Source organism: Diospyros lotus, chromosome 4 (genome assembly GCF_014633365.1).
Source record: "Diospyros lotus cultivar Yz01 chromosome 4, ASM1463336v1, whole genome shotgun sequence".
Classification (NCBI taxonomy): Eukaryota; Viridiplantae; Streptophyta; class Magnoliopsida; order Ericales; family Ebenaceae; genus Diospyros; species Diospyros lotus.
The window spans coordinates 40,025,293-40,044,353 of record NC_068341.1 but is presented as its reverse complement, the minus strand read 5'-3'; the positions used below and the strand labels follow the sequence as shown (position 1 = coordinate 40,044,353).

At 37.4% G+C, this 19,061-nt stretch overlaps 2 protein-coding genes across 2 annotated transcripts; both read left to right on the top strand.

Annotated features, from left to right (window-relative positions):
• The first annotated feature begins 423 nt into the window (after window positions 1-423).
• LOC127800335 (sialyltransferase-like protein 1) lies at window positions 424-15,020 on the top strand. Its single transcript, XM_052334889.1, has 11 exons — window positions 424-737; window positions 839-918; window positions 1,531-1,617; window positions 1,714-1,791; window positions 1,867-1,958; window positions 2,105-2,306; window positions 2,637-2,727; window positions 12,856-12,914; window positions 13,640-13,788; window positions 13,919-14,000; window positions 14,089-15,020. The coding sequence occupies exons 1-11, from the start codon at window positions 425-427 to the stop codon at window positions 14,479-14,481; spliced, it is 1,626 nt and encodes a 541-aa protein (XP_052190849.1). The 5' UTR covers window position 424; the 3' UTR covers window positions 14,482-15,020.
• Window positions 15,021-15,985: 965 nt separating this feature from the next.
• On the top strand, window positions 15,986-16,810 carry LOC127799443 (light-regulated protein, chloroplastic). The gene is made up of 3 exons (XM_052333476.1): window positions 15,986-16,215; window positions 16,352-16,510; window positions 16,622-16,810. The coding sequence occupies exons 1-3, from the start codon at window positions 16,049-16,051 to the stop codon at window positions 16,695-16,697; spliced, it is 402 nt and encodes a 133-aa protein (XP_052189436.1). The 5' UTR covers window positions 15,986-16,048; the 3' UTR covers window positions 16,698-16,810.
• The last annotated feature ends 2,251 nt before the right edge of the window (window positions 16,811-19,061 follow it).

Genomic DNA, 19,061 nt, shown 5'->3' with positions numbered 1-19,061 from the left:
TTAATTACACCAATAATCACTCAATTTTACATTTTATTACTGTTTGCTCATTGAACTTTGAAATATTACTTATTAGTCATTAATATTTTAAAAGAATTACTATTTAGTCACTGAATTTTAAAATGTTATCTATTAGTCATTAATATTTCAAAATTGTTTCTCATCCATTATTTATGAACTTAAAATTTAATGACTAACTAGTGACGAGTGGGAAATAATTTTAAAATATTAATGATTAATAGGTAATATTTTAAAATTTAGTGATTAAACAGTAACTGTTTTGAAATATTAGTGACTAATAAGTAATATTTTAAAATTCAATAATTAAATAGTAACCGAATATAAAGTTAAGTGGTTATTGATATAATTAATTCCGGTGACAATAATTGTAGTTTCAACATCTCCCCTTCTGTCTCCATCCTTGATGATTGGGGCCTGGATTTGCCACGTGGACAAACAGGTGACTTGCACGTGCTGGGTGCACGGGCACCGCCACGGCCCGGGCTTCTCCGATTTGTGCATCTCTCGGACACCATTCCAGTGCTCCCAAACTCGGGAAATCGGAGCTGACTGGGCCGCCGGGACTGGTAACTCAGCCCCTGACGGCAGGACGACGACAACGATGATGACAAGGCCTCTCAAGTCTTCCACCAAGCGACCCGCCCTCCTCCACCTCGTCTGCGCCGCCGCCGTTTTCTCCCTCATCGTTTTCGCCATTCAGTCCTACCTTTTCACTGGTTTCTTACCCCTTTCATCTCAAACCCTAGCCTTATTCGTCGCGGTTCCTGCTCAACTACACTTGAGTACGCTGATTATTTGTGTGTACGCCTAATTGCAGGCACCAGGAAACTCGATCTGAGCAGAAAAGAAGAAGTCCGGATCTTGTCTGATTTTCAGTCCAGTGTCCAGCAATGCGTGGTTAGTAGCTTTACATTTTTTATCTTACATTTCGCGCACGCATAAAATTGATTCATTAGCTTTACAGTTAGTGTGGTATGGATGGATGGATGTGAATTATATTTGATCTGTGTTATTGAAGATTTTCTAGCGTAGGGCAGTGGATCGGGTAGCTTTCTCAGTGCAATTGCTTGCTTCTAGTTAGCATATGCTTTAGTATGTTACTGTGTTTTCAGAATGCTCCTCTAAAGGGCTAGGTTTTCCCGCGGACCTTTGAATTATGTTTATTATTTCAATCTTCTCTGGCTAGTTAGAGATTCATGGTTCCAGTGCAGTTTAATTTTGGGAAGGAGTATTTCTTTGTTGATGTTGTTTCTGCTTGAACGCACTTGAATTACAGGAAGCTACATTTGCTAGTTATTGTTGTAGTTAGGTTGTCAATTTGCAATTTGTCAAAAATGTTTATCAAGCATTATCAGTTGAGATGAAGACAAAATGCCACCGGCTTCATGCTAGGGTGCTTCCAGTTCAGATGTGCCAGTGCGATCTTTTTCTTCTTTTGGTTTCCAACTTATGAGTTATTTGTGCAGATTAGATTATTGATCTTCCACTGACCTTCCAATTTGCTTTTAGGCAAACCGAGGGCTTGGACTTACAGCACATATAATTGACCACTGTAAATTGATTCTTAAGTTTCCTGAAGGCACTAACAGCACTTGGGTCTGCTTCTTCTTCCTGTTGCTTCCCCTCTCTCCCCTTTGTCCTTTATGCATTTTTTGTCAATTGCTTACTGATTATTTTTGTCCCTTCCTGCAGTACAATGAACAATTTAAAATCTATGAACCCTTGGAGTACCATTACGATGTTTGTGAGGCAATTCTGTTGTGGGAACAGGTTGGTGATTGTAGTTGTTCTTGTTGATAGTTATTTTAAATTATAAAACATAAATTGAGATTTTCTGAAATGCAGTACCGTAATATGACTACAGTGTTGACAAGAGAATACCTAGATGTGCGGCCTGATGGGTGGTTAGACTATGCAGCAAAACGGGTAGCACAGTTGTATGACATTTAATTTTTTGTTTTACTGAAGTTTATTGCTTCTCTGTACTTGCAGTGAACAATTCACTCACCAAAAATGAAAATAAATATAAAAAGATACCTGTGTTGAATAATTTGGATATGATGAGGTGAATGCTTCTTTGTAGAGGTGCGGACAAATGCTACAATCACTCTCTTTGTGAGGAGCACCTTAACTTAATTTTGCCAGCAAAGCCGCCCTTTCACCCACGACAGTTTGAGAGATGTGCAGTTGTTGGAAATTCAGGAGATCTCTTAAAGACAGAGTTTGGAGAAGAAATTGACAGTCATGATGCTGTGATACGAGATAATGAGGCCCCTGTTAATAAGGTAAAGTTGATAAGTACTGCTATTTCTAATTATTTTCAAAAGTTTTTTGTTGCCTTTTGAGATGGATTAACCAACTAACTTTGAACATTTGGGCAAAAGCTTTTGTTTGTATCACCTATCTAGATGCTTAGTAAACTTGTCTATTGAGTATTTCGAATTAAGATCTTCTATCTGTAAATGTGACCATGCTTATTTATTAAAAAAACATTAAACAAGAATATACCATAACACAGTATCTCTTTCATATTATATGCTTCTCCTTTGTTTTTTGGTTCTAGGTAGTAGTTTGTTGTGGAATCACTTGTTACTCCCGCTGTTATTTCTTTGCAGAAATTTGCCAAGTATGTTGGTTTGAAGAGGGATTTTCGCTTAGTAGTGAGAGGTGCTGCTCGTAACATGGTTAAAATTCTCAATGGATCCGGTAAGTTTATATATTGTGTTTCTTCACTTTCCTTCCTTCCCTTCATTCCCTCCTTATATTTGTTAAGAGAGAAGTCCTTTTTTCCCTGTTTAGTTTTCAGAAAACTATTATAAAAAAAAAAAGTTTTCAGAAAACTCAGCTCAATGGTAGGATCATTTTCATTTGCATTTGTTAAGAACCACAGTAATACATATAACTCAAATATGATGGTATGATACTTTTCAAAAAATAAGATATTGCATGGCATGAGCATTTTAAGAAAGAAATGCATATAGTAACACAAAAAAATTCCAAATTCTACATTTATAAACGAAAATTGAACAAGGGAAAATCATAATATCTATTATGGAGAGAGCTTTTATCATAAACACAATCAAAATTTTGGTTTTAGATTTTCTAAAACTAATCTAAAAGAAGAGGAATTAGTAGGTGCAAATCTATATTTTTTTATTTAATGACTATATTCTATGTCATTTCTTCGAATTTGCAAATGCAATCTATTTGTGTCTTAAGGGATGGGCTTGTGCATTATCGCAATTGACACTCGTATTTCCCTGAATCTATATATTATCTACCTTCTAAATAAATAAAAATTATTGGACATGTTTTTATGGTTGTTCAAGGTGCTCAGCACATGTCAGCATTTGATATAGACAGGAAACCGTTTAGGGAGTGTTCATGTTTCTTCAGTCTTTGTAACACTTTTATTTTTACATACAGTATTCTGTGCCTCCTATGCTGTCTACTAGAAACAATAATGGTTTGTCACAAGTATGTATGTTAATGGTTTACCTTAAGCAAGATAAAGAAAAAGAACTCTTAGACTGTAGCAACAAGTGGTTTTTTTTTACATTGAAAGATAGACAAAGACCCCATCTAAACACAATCTTTGGCTTCTAAAGTAAGGCAAAAGTGATGTCAAAATTTGCTTTTATTTATTTAAGTACAAAAGAAGGAAATGAAGACCGAAGAAAACTTGAGAAACCCTTAAAGTTTTCTTTGACATATGATATAATGGCCTTATAGAGGATATAGCCATGGATAAAAATGGTTGGATGTCTAGAATTCGTGTAGCCAACCCCACCTAAGGGATCAAAGCTTGTGATTGTTGTTGTATTGGAGTCAATCTTCGATAAATTTCAAATCTACAAGGTCACGGGCTTGGTTTTGAGAACTGTTTTTTGCTTAATGTATGTTGCTTTTCTCTCTTTAAGAGGTGACCGCTTTTCATAGTGGTGAATAAAGAGAATCATTATGGCTTCAAAATTTTCTCGACAATTTTCATTCACTTGTTTCCAACAAATGATGAAAAATATATAACTTATATTTATAATTAACCATATTTATTTTTTAAGACGTAATAGGCTAAATAATAGACATATATACACTTGAGCTGATAATTACTGTATTTATTTTAACTGTTACGATATAGAGGAAATAACATAGAAATTGTCTTGGTCATAAAAATGTCATGAGTTAGAGTTTATAACTAGGTCCATAAAAAGATGATTTGATTTGGTTTGGCTACATCTCATGTTCAATGTTGCATCATTTGTCATGTGGAGCATGTAATTATTCCATTTTTTTAGTTTAGAGACAAAATTAAGCAAGAGATTTTTAGATATCTTAATTGCCAGGGATGGTAATTAACACTACCCCTTGGGTACTTTCCAAAACCCTCCCTTGATGGGGAACATGAATTAGACATGTTCTCACAAACTCAAAACTTAACCTAGTTATGGCATCTCTTGCCTCTTACGCTCTCCACTGACAAACCAATGTGGTATTTTTTATTACTTAATGTATTCAAAAAATCTAAGATATTGCAATTTTTTGTTTTTAGCTTTTTGCTTGCATTAGTGTCGAATTCCGTTGTTATCAAATCATTGTAAAGTTATTTACACTATGAATAGGAATTGTTAGAATGAAATATATCAAGTATATAGGTACCCATTGTTGTACGTGCATCGGGATTGGGGGGGGGTTAAACAAAATGCTTTTTGGGAAATATCTAAATTTCCCATTTCCATCCCTCTGCGTTCATGCATTTGTATTACATGTGGAAATATCTAAATTGACAGCTTAAACTGCAACAAAATCTGGAAATCGAGGTACAAGCCCCTTGTCATCTATTTAAATTGCAAACATGAATTGAGCCATAGACATGGCTGTTGTGTAATAGACATGGGATCCTGGACCTACTGAAGGAAACATGGCCTATGTTCTCTGAATTATTTTCGGTTAGCAAATATTTTATTAGTGGGCTGTTTTTACTCCAAAATGCTTTGCATTGCTATTTAGGTGATTTTTGAGGAATCTGAATTAACATAGATGCAATATCTAATTTGAAAGTAGCATTTTATATTATGTTTGAGTTGCTCACTAGAGAAATTATTAGTTTTAAGTAAACAATGTAATAAATATGATAACTCTCCCCCAAAAAAGAAATAAATAAATCAATATTAAGAGATGACTACCATGGGATCATCAACTTTCCTAGCAAAACAATAATCGTTGCACAGAAACCTTAATGGCCATATCCTCCTCTTTGTTTTCTTCTCTATAGAAGTAAAAATTTCTATTTTAGAAAATGAGGAAGACATGGCTAGTGGTGCTCAAAAGTTCCAAGTGAGAAAACTAGAAAAATATTAGCCTAACCTAAGATAAATTTGATGCTAATGGTATAAATAAAGCAAAGTGGTGAAGCCCATCAAACATACCACATGGCAATATAAATCAAGTGAGCATCAATACCATCCAATTGCTGGTAACACACAACATGAACCTATAACAGCAGAATGCCATAAAAATCCAATACCCAATTCCACCGCAGATTTGATTCATAACTGAAAACCCTACCACCATGATGTCTTCCACCATAGCAACATTTAGGTTGTAAAAATTGGGATCTTGTATTTTATCTTTGGAGGAATGATCCTACAAAATGAAAATTAAAATCTTGTACAATTATATGTGAACATATTGTTTTGTAAACCGTAAGAGTTAATTGATTGATCTTGATTATTCTCATTCGTTGATAAGTCAAAGTGTACACTGCTAAGAGCTGAGTGTGTGTTTTCTGGTTAGGTAAGAGCTTAGTTATTTAACCTCACAAAATTTAGACTTTGATTTGTAATGAGTGATATTGTAAGATTCAAACATTAGAACTAATAACTGTAACAATGTCATCTTATGCTCGATCTAATTTAGTGGGTTCCAACTGCACTAACATACTTGTTGAATAGTATAATTGAGGGTATTAATGTAATTAGTGTATAATACACCACTGATATATATACTCATGTTAAAAAAATAAGAGAGAATATATACACACAATATTTTATTCTTTCTACATGGTATCAGAGCCACCCTAAACCACGGCTGCCGCCATTGTCACCAGCTCCTGTCCCTGCCAGTGTTTGGTGCAACCTCCATTGTTGCTAGTTGCCATCGCCAATTGCGTGACATTTCTTCTTTGTGTGAAGCTTTCAAGTTGTGATTTGGTGTTTGCCACTTCCATACTTGACCATTTGGTATTCGTCACAGCCAGAACTGGTGACTTATCCTTCACATTTTCCTCTTCCCAACGGCAATTCACAATTGGCCTGTTTCAGTTCGCGATTTTAGTTTGCGAGATTAGCCCCTCCTTGGTTCGAGATTTCAGATCTGGGTGATTAGGTCTCACTTCAGATTCAGTTTGGGACATTGCTAATTAGGATTTTGATTTGCTTGCTGATTGTTAGTACTCCTTCAGATCTGGTTAGGTTTTGTGTCTGGTGTTCAGATTGTTAACTTTGCTATCATGTCCTCGTCCACCATACAGTCTTCTTCAACTTCTAGTACAAGCACATCAATGAACATTCCCATTCCCCATTTCTCTGATGCACAAGTTATTACAACTGAGAAGTTAAATGGAAAAAACTACTCTGCTTGGTCTGCAGCTGTGGGAAATCTGGTTTCTTGATCATGGGATTGAGGATTGCTTAACAATGTCCATCTCGACTATTCCCAAGGGTAATAAACCTACTTGGCAAAATGTGGATGCACAATTATTATGTTTGGTTTGGCAGACTATTGGTCCTATTTTGATGCCCATTTTCGACCTTTTTGTGAATGTAGTGCTCTATGGACCCATGGCTGCGAATTGTATATAGGAGTGACATAACTCGTATTATGATGTGATTGGTGCTCTGTTTAGGCTACAACATAATGATTTAGATATAACCACCTATTTGGGATAGCCCCAGGCTTCCATTACTAATTTCAATGAATTGATGCCTTTTGAGACAGATGTGAAAAAGCAACGAGCAATGAGATCAATTTTTTGTCGTTCTCTATCTTCATGGGAGTCAACTAGAACTTGAACTAGTTAAAACACAGATTCTATGCAGTGCCTCTCTTTCGCCCTTAACGGAGGTATTTGCTAGACTACTTCTAGCCTCTTCTCTTATTGTTGATCATGGCACTTCTCTACTTGGGTATCACTCTGCTCTTGCCACTGCCTAGACTAGTTCTCATCTTAGTTGTGAGGATAATTCAAGTGGATGTTGGGGTGGTGGTGGGTGTGGTTGGATCTAGTTTACCTATTGTAATCATATTGGTCATTCTCATGAGACTTGTTATCACTGACGTGGCCACCCACCTTAGGCCACGAAGACTGTTCACATTGTTTTTGGTTCTTCAGAGGATCAAGAGGCTATCACCCCTAGTGATTCTTTACCAATGACTATCTCTAAGGGAGAGTATGCTTGGTTCCTCTAGTCTTGGGTAGCATAACAAGCCATTTCACCTGTTGCATCCTTTGCTCACATTGGTACCGACAACTCCTTTGTTTGTCCTAGTAACCCAATTGCTTGTTTTAACTTGTCCTCATCTTGTATTGGACCATTAATATTTGACTCAAGTGTCGCCAATCACATGTCTGGTAATAGTTCTCTCTTCTCCCATATCCAAAACTTTAAGGTCTCTACCTACTATTACATTGGTTGATGGCTCTCATGCCTCAATTAAGGGTATCGACATTACGGAACCCCTTCCTACTTTACCTTTGTCCTCTATTTTACATTTACCATAGTGTCCCTTTAATTTACCTTTTGTTAGTTAATTCACTCATAATCTTCATTGTTCCATAACCTTTTTGTCTAATTCTGTTCTTGTTTACTATTGGAGGACCTAGATGGACGATTGGCATGGGGCATGAGTCTTAGGGCCTCTATTATCTGTCTCACCCTACTTTGTCAATAGTTTACACGACTACTGCTTCACTACTATAGGTCCAATGTCGATTAGGGCACCCATCTCTGCCAAGCCTCAAGAAGATGGTTCCTAGTCTATCTCGTCTTCATACCTTCCTCTTCCTACCTTAGAGTGTGAGTCTTGTTAACTTGGGAAACATAGCCATAGTTGGGAATAAATGTGTTAGTTTTCCTTTTTTCATTGTCCATTCAAATGTTTGGGGTCCCAGTTGTGTTAGTTCAAAACAAGGTTTTCATTATTTTGTAACCTTTATTGATGATTTTTCCAAACTATACGGTTGTTATTTAATGAAAAATCATTTAGATTGTTTTTGTCTTCACTACATTTTGCGTAGAAATTCAAACTCAGTTTAATGTGTCTATCCATGTTCTTCGTAGTAATAATTCCCTTTCATATTTGTCAACACCATTTTAAATCCTATCAAAAATCCAAAACGATTCTTCACCAAACTTCGTGTCTTGGCATCCCATAGCAAAATGGGTTGTTGAAGAAAAGAATCATCATTTAATTGAGACTGGCTACACGCTACTTCTTTATAATACATGTTCCACTCCAGTATTGGGATGATGTTGTCTTAATAGCATGTTAATTAATCGATGCCTTCATCTATCCTTAATGACTAGATTTCACATTCTATTATTTTTCCTCGAGTTGACCTGCATTCGCTCCCTCGTACATTTTGGGGTACCTACTTTGTCCACCAGCTTGCTCCTAGTCATGATAAGTTGTTGGCTCATTTAGTCAAATGTGTTTTTCTTGGTTACTTGCGTCTTCAAAAGAGTTATAGTTGTTACTCTCTTGAGTTGGGTTACTATTTTGTTTCAGTTGATATTACCTTCTTTGAGTCATCTCCTTATTTTCTTCCCCCCTCTAAAGTTGTTTTGAGTTTGTGTTTGCTAGCTTACCTTTACTTGTTCCTTTTCTTAATATTTCCTTTCCTCCTTCGCCGCAATCTTCATCTTGCCTTGATCACCTCGATCTTCAAACTTATTAGCAGCATCCTTGCCTTTTGGACCCATTTGCAGAACCCATCATTGTCAGACTAGTTGAGTAATTGCTCAACTCACCCTCCATGCCAATTAGTTGTCCCTCCTCTGCTTTTGACCTTGACTTACCTATTGCTCTGCATAAAGGTACTTGTCGTTCAATATTCTACATCCCATTTCCCATTTTGTCAATTATCATTCTTTGTCCCTTAGATATTCTATCTTTGTTTCTTCTTTGTCTTCCATCTCTATTCCTAACATTGTTATGGAAGCCCTATCCAATATGGGGTGGCCAAATGCTATGGTCAAAGAAACATCTGCCCTCCATTGCAATGAGACTTGGGACTTAGTTCCTCTTCCATAGGGTAAGTCAACTGTTGGATGTCATTGGCTTTATATTGTTAAAGTTGGTCTCGATGGCCAGATTGATCACCCTAAGGCCCACTTTGTTGCCCAAGGATACAATAGGGTTTTTGGCCTTGATTATGGAGACGCATTTTCCCCTATTGCTAAGATATCCTCAGTTTGCCTCTTCTTATCCCTTGTTGCTATGTTTCATTGGACTCTTCATCAGTTGGATATAAAGAATGCATGCCTTCATAGCGATTTACAGGAGGAGGTGTATATGGAGTAACCTCATGGCTTTGTTGCTCAAGGGGAGTTCGAGTTGTTGTGTTACCTTCAAAAATCCTTATATAACCTAAAACAATCTCTTTGGGCCTAGTTTGGTAGATTTAGTTCAGTTGTTCTTGAGTTTGGGTTAACTCAAAGTGCAGCTGATCATTTTGTTTTTATTGCTCTTAGTTTAGCTGCCCCATTTTTTGGGTGGTATATCTTTGATGATATCGTGATCACAAGGGATAATGATGTTAGTATCACTGAGTTGAAGGGATGTCTTTAACGACGGTTTCAGACTAAGGATTTAGGTCTCTTGAAATATTTTTTGGGTATTGAGGTGGCTTGATCAAAGTAAGGCATTTATATTTCTCAAAGGAAGTACACCTTGGATATGCTAGAGGAGACAATGATGCTTGGGTGTAAACCAATAGATACTCCTATGGATTTGAATATCAATTGTCATCAAGACAGGGAAAGCCCATTTCTGTTCTCAGACGCAACCATCGGTTGGTTGGAAAACTTAATTACCTTATAATCACTTGTCTTGATATTGCATTTGTTGCGAGTGTGGTAAGACAATTTTTAGATTTGCCTTGTGACAATCACTGGGATGCAATGATTCGTATTCTACACTATATTAAAGATGTCTTGGTCAAGGTATATTGCATATGAAGATCATGTGCGCGGTTAGATTGTCGAATATATAGATGCTGATAGGGCAGGATCTCTTAGTGACATCATCTACATTTGGATACTGTGTATTTGTTGGTGGCAACCTTGTCTCTTGGAAGAGTAAAAAACAAAGTGTTGTTGCTAGGTCCAGTGCAAAAGTTGAATTTAAGGCTATGGCCCTAATGACATGTGGGCTAATATGACTGAAATAATTAATTGAGGAATTAGGAGTTTTTTAGGTTGTCTATGCAATTAATTTGTGACAATCAGGCTGCCATGCATATTGCTTCTAATCTTGTTTTCCATGAGAGAACTAAACACATTGAAGTTGATTTTTACTTTGTTAAAGAGAAAGTGCTCTCTGGGGATATAGTTACAACATTTTTGAGCTCCAATGATCACATGGCTGATTTACTCACAAAGTCTCTTCGAGGTCCTCGTGTGAGTTACATTTGTGTCCTCATGTGAGTTACATTTGTACGAAGTTGGGCATATTCAATATATTTGCTCTAGTTTGAGGGGGAGTGCTGATAGTATAAGTGAAGGTATTAGTGTATAATACACCACTTTCTATATATATACACTTGTGTTAAAAAAATAAGAGAGAATATATACACAATATTTTATTCTTTCTACAGTACTAAGCTGGAGTCATCATTCCGATTATCGGGATGAATCATTGTACTGACAGTTACATGAGTCTTTTTCTCTTAGGGAGTTGCTTTTTAGACATACAAAACAGGAAACGTCATATCTCTCTTTGCATGTGTCTCTTGTCTGTGCATTGTTTTTCAAAAATGTGAATCAGGGGATTCATCATATGGCATGTATCATTTATAATTGAATTACAATTTAGACAATGCAAATGTGAGTTTATATAAACCAATATCATAAATGATAAAATAAATGTTAAGAGAAATGGCCATCAGGATATATAACCCAAACATTGTAAACACATGGCCAAGTCAAAATCTGATTCTCTTAGCAAAAAAAAAAATCTGATTCATGGTCATCAGGTGCACCTTATCTTAACCAAGTAAGGGGCACAACATTCATAATGCCAATTGACTTCTAAAAGTTACATTAACAAAACTAATCCATCCAAAAGAACAATGTGGCAAAATTTCATGCTGATGCCCACCCTAATGTGATCCTATTGAGGAAATAATGAGATAAAGTTTCAACATCATTTTCATGTGGAAAAGTTTAATGGGATGGTGGTAAATGAAGATAATTGATATAGTTGTGTTCTATCACATTGTTGATACCATGAAACCAACTTGTATAACATGGAAACACAACTGCAAGTTATAATCTGAGTGGTAGAATATTTACCTCTTCCTTAAGTGTCTCTAATGATTGACAGCTTCTCTTCTACATATTCCATCTATAATATACAAGTACACACATAAATATGTATGTATGTAACCTTATTTATCCTTTCTATTCTATTCAAAAATACCATGGGATAAAACTTTTCGAGTTGCCAACCACACAAACATTCGAGGGCATCTCCTCAGTGTAATCTGCCTTGAGAGGTCAAGATGTGTTCCTATTGGTTTCATCTGACCTTCTCAAAACTGAAGTAACAGCATGGTTGATTAGCAGTTTTGTGCCTCCAAATGTTCTAGAATGACAAATATGGTGTTTGTGAGCTGTTATTTATAGGTTGGGTATGTAATTTTATGAATAGGGTATTACAGGTAGTCTATGACAAAAACCACTGGTAAAATGAAAAATAAAATAAAATAATACTTAATGTTGGTTGAGTTTAATTCCATTCTGGAAGTCACAATTGGCGGCTTTTCAAATATGGCCTGTAAATTTTTAGTGTGTGGTTCCAATGAATTCAGTGAATATGTATGTGTGTGTGTTTTTGTATTTTCTTTCAAGAGGAATTTGAGATCAGAAAGGACTTTGAGAAGTCCTTCTAATCACCAATTATGCTATCCAGATTGTTCCAAGGCAGGAACAAGAACTACCATGGTACTTAACAGGGTCTAAAACATCGTTTTACAGTTATGAGCTTATATAATTGGCGATGTTCTTAAAATGATTAAATATCCAATTAAATAGTCATTCTTCAATGAGTAGTGTAGTAACACATTAACCCTAACCCTATAAACCCAAATCCCAAACACCCGAACCTTGAACCTGACAACCTGTGATCCATGACCCCAACCCCACCCCCTGACCTAGGAAAATTATGCCACTTGTTTACACCTTATCATACTTACTTCCATTTATTTTCATTCAATTACATTTCATTCTTGTTCATCAGGAAATGATGATGTAATATTTTGTGTCTGCTTTGCATCTCTAGATTCTTCTTCTTTTCTTGGAATAAAAGTGTAAAGACATTCTGAATCATGTCTTCTAATGGCTATGGTTTACTGTTTTCTATTAATATTGGTTAGAAATGGAATTGTTTATTTTGGGGTTATTTCCTCGTGCCGGAGCAATGCAAAATCTGAGTATTTCTATATATCTTTTATTTCCAATTCAGATTTAAAATTTTGGTGTTTTTCTGATCTAAGTCACATGGTATAATTGTACATTTTTATGGCTAATACTTACCACCTTTCTCTTTCTGCAGCTGATGAAGTCCTTGTTATCAAAAGTGTGACCCACAGGGACTTCAACGCAATGATAAAGGTGAAGATAGCATCTCAAACTGATTTAGTTAGGATTTTGTTGGATAATACAAATGAATATTTGAGATCTGATTTGATGATTGATTGCACTTTACTGAAAGCTGTTGTTTCATTGTGATTGCATCCCAGAACAGCCAATATAGTTAGGACATATGATTTGGGAGTCGAACTAAAACTGATTTCTAATGTGGCATTAGCATACATTCAGACTCTCGGGACACTGGAGCATCATTGTTAGGATCATTAGTTCAATAAACACAGCTTGATTCCATGAATCTTTTTGTGTGAATCTATTTTGACCTCTTTATTTATTCAATAGCAATAATAGTAAGTACTTTGACCTCTTTTGCTTGTTGCCTATGTTGTTCCTCTTGGCATCTAAATATATCCTTACCAACATGTCCCTTCTTCATGAAAGAAGAGGTTTCCTGTTGACAGATGAGGCTTGTTATTACTGGGACATTATTTTGATAGACATTTAAAAACCCTAAGTTTACCATACAATCCATATCCCTGCCAGACCTTGCATTGGCTGGACCTTATTGGAAAATTATTCTCAACCAAGCACACATCCTGTTTCTGCATGAAGTGAGCTAAATGTGATTTTAGATTCAAATTTCTTTCGAGTGCCAGGAAAATGAAGTAATTGAATTTCTTGTGCATGGGAGAATACTAGAGAAGCTGCTTTTTTCGGCACCACTAACATGTTGCAATGTGCATCTGCAGAGTATTCCAAATCCAGTTTATCTATTCCAGGGTATTGTGTTACGTAGAGGGGCCAAGGGAACTGGAATGAAATCTATAGAACTGGCACTTTCCATGTGTGACATTGTTGACATATATGGTTTCACAGTTGATCCAGGCTATACAGAATGGTGCGTTTACCTTTGTAATTGTTCTTTTCCCCTGAAAGAAACCTTGTCTATGTTCTTTATATTTTAGTTCAACTTTTATGGTCTTGATAGCAACTCTGTTCCTCCTCTCTAACCTGCATTTATCTCATAGGACCCGATACTTCTCTACACCAAGGAAAGGGCACAATCCACTTCAAGGGCGGGCTTATTACCAACTTCTAGAATGTCTTGGTGTATGTATGATTTCTTTTGTAAACATGTTGACAAGTTTTTATTTTATCAAATACGACATTATCTTATGCCAGAATTCCTGCCTTTCAGGTCATTAGAATTCATTCTCCCATGAGATCAAAGAGGAAGCAAGATTGGTCTGATGTTCCAAGCCGAGAAATGATAGGCAGTGCTCATGCAGCTGCTTTGCGCTTGAAGAGGAGTCAAACTGGCCAAGCTGGTGGGTTGGGACAATTTGGTAGCTGTAAGGTGTGGGGCACTGCGAGTCCAGATGAGAGTATGCCCATCTCTGGATCTCCAGACATGTCTACTGTCAGAAAGTCTTCAAATTACAGTAAATGGGAAGTCATGCCATTCGAGAGTCTCAGAAAGGAGGCACAGGATCACTACGGACAGATGCAAAGTGTCACACTATACAAAATGGATGGCAATAAGTTGGATGATCTGGTTTGTGTGAGGCATTCCTCAAGATCTGATGCATAATCAAACCGCAACGGGGCCTCTCATATTCAGACGGAATGACTGGTTGATGGCAAGCCCTAATTAATTCGCCTCACATCTTGAAGAATTTATCATACGGCTTCTTTGATGGAGACCCTGCGAATTAGTACTACCATTCCCTTCACCTTGCTGGATCAAAACAAAACATGATCCGGTCAAAATGTACAACCCATAGGGCAGTGAGATCATAGGATCTAGCCAACATGTCAAGGAGATCAGAGATTGCCCGACCTCAGCATTTCATGCCCTTGTGTTGAAATTGTTCTTCTGCCTGAGTGTTGAAGATTTTTGGGAACATTACTTCTTGTTTAAATAGCATGCACTTCTCTTTTTTAAGGCTTAGATTGTGCTAGTTTTATGTTTCTGTTCTGTCTTAATTCTTTTCAGTTTGCTACATGAGGATGTTGCCACATTCAACTTCGTTCTTACCATGCAAAACATGTGTTCTTGACCGGATAATCTGTAGATGCCCCAGTCCTAGAGAGTTCATGTTTTAAGTTGATTGAGCAACTGATCTGCCATCTTGCTTTCCTCTGCTTGTCCATGTTTTAGCCTAACTCCAATCTTTCTGTTGTTGCCTACCGTGAAAGTCCAATAGGATACCGTAAAATTATTCTCAATTCATCTTCTGGACTGGTTTATTTTTGTACACTATTACTAGTATAATGAGAGGTTGAGGCTCGGTAGTGTTGGTAAAATTGGTGCCTGGTAACTGTTAAAAGCATTAATGTGAAATTTTTGTGGTTGTGAGGGATGGCAATGGGTTGATTTACTAAAGGGATAGGTGTTATTTATCCATTTATGGTTAAAAAGTTTGTGAAAATTTTATATTTTGAGTTATGGAGATAAAATTAATTTGGATACCAACCCATTTAAAATTTAAAGAAGTTTAACAAATTCATATTTGAAAGATATAGACATAGGATATATTTTAAACATTTATTAATTTAGTACTTGATCTGATCATTTAAAAAATACTTTTGGTATTATTATACTTATATGTGTTTAATCAATACTTAAAAAAATATGTTAATTCTAAAATTACTAGAAATGGTATTATTGACATGTGTTTATATGTAATTAATATTAGTTCAAAATTGTGAATTTATGTGAAATATTGACAAACAAGCTACTCTTTTGTGTCTAAGGTTATGCTTACGGTTCAAGTTGGGAAATTTTTTTTTTTAAATAAGATTAAAAATACTTACCACAGGACTCTAGCTACGCGGGTGAGTCTGTACAGGAAACACTTTGGAAAAGATATTTCCTTCTGTTCTAACTTTTCTTGGGCCAAAGATATTTTGGAAGAGTGAAAAGTAGAAAGATACAAGCCCAGATGATGGGCACCCCGGAAAGCTTCTCAATCCTAGAAGTCAGACTCAACATGAAAAAGGAAGCCCTTATCTTATCCACAACGTCCACAAATATCTTGCTCTGACACATACCAGCCCCAACCTTACCCATTTACCCTATAAATTGGAACCTATTGATTTATCTTCATCACCAAACTAGACATTGAAATCAAAACTACCCATCAAAAGCTTTCAAGATGCAGGCAGCTTTGTGCTTGGCACCTCAAGTCCTCCCCTTCACACCAGCCAAAGTCCTCTCAGTCCCAAAGCCGCTAGCCACCTCTCTTTCTTCTCGGTTTGCTCCCATTAAGGCTGCTTCTGTGGCTTCTGAGGCCACCTCCGTCGATTACAGCTCTTCTTTCTCGTAAGTGAAGGGAAAAACACCAATACATCAAGCCCATATCCATCATCATATGATATCAGCTACATGAATTTTAGCATTTTAGTCATTTCTAAAGCTAGTAGTGTAATCAGTGTGAGCTTGTCGGTCTTTGTGGCAGTGTGTTCCCAGCTGAAGCTTGTGAAACCATCGGCGGAGACACCTGTCTTGCAGAGATGTACCCTGAGGTGAAGCCCAGACAGCAGGCTACAGACAACATGGCCAAGATTGCCGCGGACCTCGTCGACAGAGAGTATTTAGAGTACAATGATCCAAAGACGTAAGGGCCTCTAAGAACTACATATATGACCATATGAATGAGTATTGAAAAATTTGAAATTGGAAATCTTAAGACTGATCTGTCTTTGCGTGCTCTGATCTGTTCTTGCAGTGTACTTCCAGGAGATGCTTGCGACGTTCTTGGAGGAGAATTCTGTGAGCGCACCTACCAGAAGGGGGTCTACTAGAAGTAGAACAAAGCCATTGTTCCAGAACAAGATACTAGAGCCTTTATTTTTGTGTATAGCACTTTGTATTTTGCTGTAATAGTTCCCACATATAAAGAAGCTTTGTTTACAGATGAACTAGCGTTCTGGGTATCAAGCTTGATGTTTTCCAGGGCCATGTAATTGAAACAAACTAAAATATTCAATGGGTTCATCGTTCCATAGGATGGATAGCTGACTCCACAGCAGAAGCACGGGTCATTACCAAGGATGAACAATTTGCCGCAAATTGCAGGTGCATGAGGACTGATCCAAGAGAGTTCCAGTCAATCGAATCATATATGCTTTTTCTAAATCTTAACAAGCAATACTATGGCACTGCTGGGCTTAGTCAAGTGAAGGATCTCGATCAGAACGTGTTCTAGGAAAATGTTGGGGTCAACATTCTGGAAAGGCTATCCGCCAAGTTTTGATTATACCCTTTGTTTACAGAGATAAGACCATTCTTAGATTTCATCCAAGTGTATAGGTAGGCCCAGAAAACCCAAACTCGATAAACCTACAGGAATTTAAGCCACTTCATAATATCTCCAGCCTAAGGAAGATTATAAGCTTTTGATAACAAAGCTCCTCTCGTTCCTCTCAGGAATCTGAATCAGGATTTGGCATGGATAGCAGCTGATAGCCAGTCAATATCACTCTGATGGTTGAGATGGATTGTGAATTAGAATCAACAATATCTAGTCCACTAAGAAAAGCTAACATCACCACAAAAACTCACAGCATCAAACCCTATACCCACGAAAACTTAATGCCCCGGAGTGTAGTCTCTGACGAATCACCTGAAACTCTAGTTTCCAAAAGAACAAAAGCAAGGATCATGCACACAAACCAAATCACACAGATTCCTCAGGGAAACTTCCTTTGCTTGTCCTACTATTTCAAACCAAGATTTCAATGGATCAGCAAAGAGATGAAGAACCAAACACACAACTGTCAGCAAACTTGGGATGAACACACACCCCCCCCCCCCCCCCCCCCCCCGGGGGGGCGGAAGCCCCCATCTCCAGCTGGGTTAGTGTCAGCATTATCAAAATCAACTGAGAAAGAATTTCAAATTCCCAAATCGGATCTGAAGATGCACAAATTGGTTTAGATTGAATTAATCCAAGGTGTATATGACCATAAACCATTATGACAATAGATGAACTCCATTAGGTGGCCTAACAAAGAGCTCTACCGATAACCTTCTAAGGCAGAATTACCGGTGATGGCAGAAGGTTGGTTGATGGAAAAATGGCATGGCCTGTCCATTGGCTGATTTGGCAGGTGTTGATGAGGCTGAGAAGTATAGAGGAAAACCTGAAGTAATCGCTGGATTTAAGGGAGCCAAAACTTTTTTTTTTTTGGTCCTCTAGGGACACAAAAGGCATCTGAGAAGGACCAGCCCTTGGGGACAGGCCTTGAAAGTTCCTTAGATTATACCATGTAGGTAATTGTGTATGATGAATATAAACGACACCATAAACCTAGTATTATGAATTACATAACTTAGTTGGTTTCCAGTATGTTATGTATAAGAATAGATTCTAAGAGGGGATTATGGCTCTTCAGAATTTGTAAAATTGTAGTTGTCAAATTTATACGGCTTCCGTAATGCTGCAACTCAGCAGCAGAATCCCACAAAAACATATTCCTCCAACCAGCTTTCCTCCTCTGTTCCTCTTTTCAGATCAGGCAGGATTTTGCATAGAGTAGGAAAATATCATATTCATTCAAATGCAACAGAACTCTTCTTGACTATTTAAAAGATTTTATGTCAGTTAAATGTTGTTATTTCTGTATTGCCTGATACATACATCAGTCATGTGTCGTGACCCGAAGAATTAGATGAAAGAAGCTAAACAAATGATGAAAGAGCTTAAAATCAAAGCTAGGCCTCAGATCATACCAGAGGAAGAAGAGCAAGAACCAGCAGAGATAGGCAGCGAGAATGTGGCTGAGAAGGACGATTGGTGGCGGCGGCGGTGACGAGAGAGAGAAAGCGATGAGAAGATTGGTGGCGGAGTGGCTGAACCAGCAGGGAGATAGGCAGTGAGAACGTGGCTGAGAAGGACGATTGGCGGCAGCGACAGCAACCCCGGCGGTGAGGCGACGGCAACCCAGGCGGCGAGGCGCCGATTGAGCCCAATTAATCAGGCCCGGCGCCTAGGGGTGCCGATTTGCACAAAATCGCAGCAGCCAGGGACCGCCTAGGCCACGTGAACACTGAATATAACCAAATAACTGAATAACTACTGTAAATAACTACTATGGATAGCCATATATAAGGTTGTGCCACTTTGTACCGGGATTATGAATTGTTAGAATGTTGTCTCAAGTAAA

What these genes read in the sequence shown, in the direction of transcription:
- LOC127800335 (XM_052334889.1), top strand. Translation starts at nt 425, where the DNA reads ATGATTGGGGCCTGGATTTGCCACGTGGACAAACAGGTGACTTGCACG. An exon ending in CCAGTGTCCAGCAATGCGTG is followed by an intron (nt 919 to 1,530) that starts GTTAGTAGCTTT and finishes ATTTGCTTTTAG; the next exon opens with GCAAACCGAGGGCTTGGACT. An exon ending in CAATTCTGTTGTGGGAACAG is followed by an intron (nt 1,792 to 1,866) that starts GTTGGTGATTGT and finishes TCTGAAATGCAG; the next exon opens with TACCGTAATATGACTACAGT.
- LOC127799443 (XM_052333476.1), top strand. Translation starts at nt 16,049, where the DNA reads ATGCAGGCAGCTTTGTGCTTGGCACCTCAAGTCCTCCCCTTCACACCA. An exon ending in GATTACAGCTCTTCTTTCTC is followed by an intron (nt 16,216 to 16,351) that starts GTAAGTGAAGGG and finishes TCTTTGTGGCAG; the next exon opens with TGTGTTCCCAGCTGAAGCTT. An exon ending in GAGTACAATGATCCAAAGAC is followed by an intron (nt 16,511 to 16,621) that starts GTAAGGGCCTCT and finishes CTGTTCTTGCAG; the next exon opens with TGTACTTCCAGGAGATGCTT.